We start from the raw sequence: 1667 nt of genomic DNA, 5'->3' as shown, positions 1-1667 counted from the left end.
CCTCTCTCTCTCTTTCTCTCTCTACCACTTCTGAATAAAATTGAAAAAATGAATGAATGAATGAATGAATGAATGAATGAACGAATGAATGAACGAATGAATGAAGAGCCCCCCTTTACAACAATAAACCTGACCGGTGCGTTTTTCCGCGCTTCGCTCAAGGACCAGGTGCTGCTGGAGTACGTGTACGTGGGCGAGGACGGGGAGAGTCTGGCCAGCAAATGCCGCAGAGTGGACGCAGTGCCAGAGTCGCCGGACGGTGAGTTTTGAACCCCGCCTTTTTTACTTGTTTATGATTTAGTAGAGTTTTTACGGCGCTCGCAACTGCATAAGGTCATATGAGCGCCCAGAAGTGGATGTCAACAGAAAAGTCCTTAAAGGGAATCACACTTACTCTGCTCACCTCTGTAGCTTCAACAGTACTAAGTCTGCTTTGACTATCAAGGCACCCTGGAAATAGCGGTTCACAAGAGTGTGACAAACATACAAAAGGAATAGAGGATAAAATGACGATAGTAAGGGTTAGGAAAGAAAAGGCAGCAGTTCCTTGATGCAGTTCAGGCACAGTTATGAGTATGACATTGTTGAATCAGCCCATTTACAATTACACTTCTACTGTGCATAAGAACTCGAGATGTTAATGCCCCCCCCCCCCCCAATTGGGAATGGCCTCGAGACACTTCAGTCAGTAGCACCGCCCCGGGGGATGTCCTTTTTACGTCATGGCTAGGAGCCAGGAGGGGGTGGTGTGGTGGCGTGTAATGTCATTTGAACTTCAACTTGGTCTCATGCTTAGTATAATGTTATATACAGCGAAGCGCTTGTTTATTACGAGAACACTAAGTCTTTGATGATTTTGCCTGTGTTCGTTTCTGTCAGCTTCCTCTTCCCCTCGCAGTAGAGTACAAACTGCAGTGCCAATAAAATAGACTCTTTCAATGGAGTATCGAAGACGTGTGTTTTTCGCGCAATGTAGAAGCCCTTAATTAACTCATTGAAGACTCCTATGTTGGTTATTCTAAGAGGCTAGGGGACAAACACCCAAGGATTACTCCATTGTTCACGCATATTTTCGATTCTGATTTTTTTTACCTGAAACTCTTCAAGCTAGAAAACAACATGGCAATGGAAATTTATGCCAATTCATATTTCTTATTTGTGTATGTTGATTCGAAATGTCCTGCAACATTACGTTTTACCTACTGAAAGGGCATGTGTCTGCTCTGCCCTTAAAAGAGTTAACCATAACGCAAGAAACACTTCCGCAATGAAATGTAGCAGCCATGTTACTCACAGATAACTGTCCATAATACTATATTTTTTCTGGAGGAGTGTAGTCGCTATTTATGTGTTTTGTTTGAACGCAACTTTGACCCAACCTCAAGTTTTACCCTTTCCATAGACATTCCAACATGGACGTTTGCGGCCAACTTCCCCGTGGAGGACAGGTTCCTCAAGCCTGTAGCTATCTACAAAGATCCCTTCCGCCGTGGACCCCACAGACTTGTTTTATGTGAGGTCTTTGCCAACGATTGGACACCGGCCTGTGAGTATGATAGAACCTTAGATAAACATAACAAGATATAGACCGACTGGCAGACAGACAGACAGATAGATAGATAGATAGATAGATAGATAGATAGATAGATAGATAGATAGATAGATAG

At 43.4% G+C, this 1667-nt stretch overlaps 1 protein-coding gene across 2 annotated transcripts in view; it reads left to right on the top strand.

Moving 5' to 3' along the window:
* The window catches only part of LOC101855206 (glutamine synthetase 2 cytoplasmic), a gene marked incomplete at its 3' end in the record, with an annotated part of 46396 nt that overhangs the window by 35319 nt on the left and 9410 nt on the right, over positions 1 to 1667 (top strand). For both annotated transcript variants that reach the window (XM_013086234.2, XM_013086233.2), the window contains 2 exon segments: positions 163 to 259; positions 1403 to 1546. In XM_013086234.2, coding sequence (XP_012941688.1) covers positions 163 to 259; positions 1403 to 1546 — 241 coding nt within the window.

This window comes from Aplysia californica, unplaced genomic scaffold (assembly GCF_000002075.1).
Source record: "Aplysia californica isolate F4 #8 unplaced genomic scaffold, AplCal3.0 scaffold00445, whole genome shotgun sequence".
In the NCBI taxonomy this organism is placed as follows: Eukaryota; Metazoa; Mollusca; class Gastropoda; order Aplysiida; family Aplysiidae; genus Aplysia; species Aplysia californica.
The sequence above is the reverse complement of the archived record's forward strand: the minus strand, read 5'-3'. Positions and strand labels throughout refer to the sequence as shown.